This window comes from Physcomitrium patens, chromosome 4, assembly GCF_059467195.1.
Source record: "Physcomitrium patens ecotype Gransden chromosome 4, ASM5946719v1, whole genome shotgun sequence".
Taxonomy (NCBI): Eukaryota; Viridiplantae; Streptophyta; class Bryopsida; order Funariales; family Funariaceae; genus Physcomitrium; species Physcomitrium patens.
The window spans coordinates 2,695,159-2,698,104 of record NC_143413.1 but is presented as its reverse complement, the minus strand read 5'-3'; the positions used below and the strand labels follow the sequence as shown (position 1 = coordinate 2,698,104).

Sequence of the window (2,946 nt, the reverse complement as noted above, 5' to 3'; positions counted from 1 at the left end):
AAATAATCAAACTACTTCAATGATAATTTATTAAATGAATAATTTATCAAATAAATTTAATTTATAAAATAAAATTGTATAAATTTATATATTTTCTATGTATATTTATAATTTTTTATTGAACATAAGGTATATTCTCAATCATAAATAATTTTTTCACTCAATTTATCAACCTAAATCTTAGACTGAAATGAAAAAAGGTTGTTTCTAAAACCATTAAATGTATAAATTTTGTTAACTTATTAGAAATGTGGTACGCGAAATGGACAAAATGAGGAACAAGGAATGTGAAATGAAAACGGTAATGAGGGCTCTGCCCGTAACCGTGAGGGAGCCTATACCCGGCTCCGAAGAAGGGCGCCCCGAGACAGACTAACCTGCGCCTCGTCGCCGTTGTCGTCGTGCCTCGGAAGCCTTGTCGGTGGTGGAGCACTCACTGGGCTCTACAGCTGGGCAGCTTGCACGCCTCGTTCACGATGCTGTTGCAGCTGCCGCAGGAGTCCTGATTTCAACGGGGGAATTGCGGGAGGGCATTAATTTTTGCATTGTATGTAATTTTCACCCATATTTTGGGGTTGGTTGGGGTTTCTGGGGGACCTTATCGTGGTCGGCATTAGCGCAGATAGGAAGGGATTGATGCAAGGAGGGGCTTCCTCCAGCGGCGGGGCGGTGTCGTTGGGGCAGCAGGCGAGGAATATGGGGGCGCCGATGGGTGGAGCAGGAGGAGTGGGAATGCCTCCCACTGGGGGCGGGGGAGGAAGCGCGGGCTCGAGTGCGAAGCGCGGAAGAGGAAAGGGCGTAGGAACTAACGCCGGCACCACGTCTTCGGCGTTCAAAGCAGCGGAAGTAACACCCGCAGCCAGACGAAAGAAACAGAAAGTAACGGAGAAGCAGATTCCTGGTAAGGTCGCTGCACTGTTGCCCGAGTCTGCGATTTACACCCAGCTGGTGGAGTTTGAGGCGCGGGTGGACGCTGCGTTGGCGAGGAAGAAGCTGGACATTCAGGAGGTGGTGAGATCGCCAGCGCCCGTAGAACGTATTCTAAGAATGTATGTTTTTAATACTTATACCAATCAGACCCAGAACCCTAAAGGTCCTTTTCAGCAGCAGTATGCGGAAACTCCGTCGTGGACGCTGTGGATAATGGGGCGTGTCCTGGAACCTGATGAACCGGAGGTCGATGGTATCAGCGCAAAGCCCGTCAAGCCATCAGTACCGAAGTTTTCCTCGTTTTTTAAGAGGATCACTGTTCAATTGGACCCGGTCCTCTATCCGGACAACAATACCACTGTGTGGGACAGTGCCAGAGCCTCTAATCATGTTGAGGGTTTTGAGATCAAGAGGCGAGGGGACAGCGAATGTGATATAATCATACGACTGGAAATGGATCATAACCCGGATAGGTTCAAGTTATCAGCTCCATTGGCCCAACTTCTTGGGGTTGAGGTAGATACGCGACCGCACATAATTTCAGCTCTGTGGCAGTATATCAAGGCCAAGAAACTTCAAAACTCTGCAGACCCGACTATGATCAACTGTGACCCTGCACTACAGAAAGTTCTGGGCGACGAGAAAATAAAATTTGCGTCTATATCTGCAAGACTACACAATCACTTAAGTCCACCACAACCCATACATCTTCAGCACAGAATTAGAGTGTCGGGGAGTATGCCAGCAGGTAATGCGTGCTACGACGTGTGTGTCAACATTCAAACGCCTCTGCTGAAAGAGATGAACCAGTTCTTGACTACTGTTGAGAAGCATAGAGATATCGCACTGTATGATGATATGATAACAAATACCATAAGTAAAGTCAATGAGCATCGGCGAAGGCGAGCTTACTTTCTAGGCTTTAGTCACTCACCGGTGGATTTCATTAATGGCCTAATTGCCTCTCAAAGCCGGGATCTCAAAATGACTGTTGTACAGAATGGTCGGAATCCCGAGAAGGAGAGAAGATCTGACTTTTACAATCAGCCGTGGTATGTAGTTTGGATCCTGGCGATATGAATTTTGTGCTTGTTTCTACATTTGTTTGATACAATAATTTTGTATGAATCCTCTCTTGCTTTTGCAAGGGCTCATTTTGAAGAATGTTGGAAGTGCAGGGTGGAAGATGCCGTGATTCGCTATTTGAATCGACGTCCAGCAAAAGCCTCCGATGGTACAGGCAACAATGCATAAGTAACTGAGGTCTTCCCGCGCTTCATGATTACGTTACTACTTGCTGTAAACAAGTTTGAGCAGGTCAGTCCATCCTTTCCATCAACTTATCTATTGTTATGGGTCCTATACCATCTCTAAGTGTTCTTGTTTATAGTACATTTGATATAGTGACAGAATTATTTGGTTTCTTTTGTGTCGAGTAGGGATTCCTTGGCCAACGTGATTAGTGAGTTATCCAAGTACGAGAGCTGATTCAAAACTGAGTTTTTTTCAAGATGTAGTAATTACAGACTCTTATGAAAGGTTCGATCTTGCTGCAGGTGCACATACCCCCAAGATTAGATAGCCGTCGACGGTGGAAGTCCGCGAATACAAACCACGCTTGGTTTCGTCGATGTACAAATTAGTAGTTAGGATGCTCATGAACGAGCTCAACGACGAAATCGTCGGACATTCTTTACCATTCATTTTCTGGCGCATGATATAGCATTATTGGTTCTTCCTTTTGCTGTTGAATGAATAACTCTGCGTCATTTTCCGTCCGCGTTTCAATGCTCCTCCCAAGGTCCAAAGCTCTGTCGAAAGCTATGTCTTTCATATTTGTGTCGTTTCAATTTGTACAGACTATACGACATCGGCACATAATCTTTGAAGCATTTTTACCAGATCCATGCACTAAGCATTGCAGCTGCGCAGGCATTGCGTATTGGAAAAAGATGCAGCTATTCAAGTATTATTAGAGGATTGCCTAAATTGCAAACAGCATTAGCATCTGTGCAG

At 45.1% G+C, this 2,946-nt stretch overlaps 1 protein-coding gene across 2 annotated transcripts; it reads left to right on the top strand.

The window, feature by feature from the left end:
- The first annotated feature begins 388 nt into the window (after window positions 1–388).
- On the top strand, window positions 389–2,704 carry LOC112280912 (SWI/SNF complex component SNF12 homolog). Of its 2 annotated transcripts, XM_090249480.1 has the most exons (4): window positions 389–1,678; window positions 1,930–1,982; window positions 2,109–2,247; window positions 2,487–2,704. In XM_090249480.1, the coding sequence occupies exons 1-2, from the start codon at window positions 637–639 to the stop codon at window positions 1,962–1,964; spliced, it is 1,077 nt and encodes a 358-aa protein (XP_090105606.1). In that variant the 5' UTR covers window positions 389–636; the 3' UTR covers window positions 1,965–1,982; window positions 2,109–2,247; window positions 2,487–2,704. The 2 variants fall into 2 exon arrangements, with proteins under 2 accessions (XP_090105606.1, XP_024372622.1); XM_024516854.2 differs by having other exon boundaries at window positions 389–1,982.
- Window positions 2,705–2,946: the final 242 nt, after the last annotated feature.

Coding starts and splice junctions, on each gene's coding strand:
- LOC112280912 (XM_024516854.2), top strand. CDS start 637: ATGCAAGGAGGGGCTTCCTCCAGCGGCGGGGCGGTGTCGTTGGGGCAG. Junction 1,983..2,108: donor GACTTTTACAATCAGCCGTG/GTATGTAGTTTG, acceptor TTGGAAGTGCAG/GGTGGAAGATGCCGTGATTC.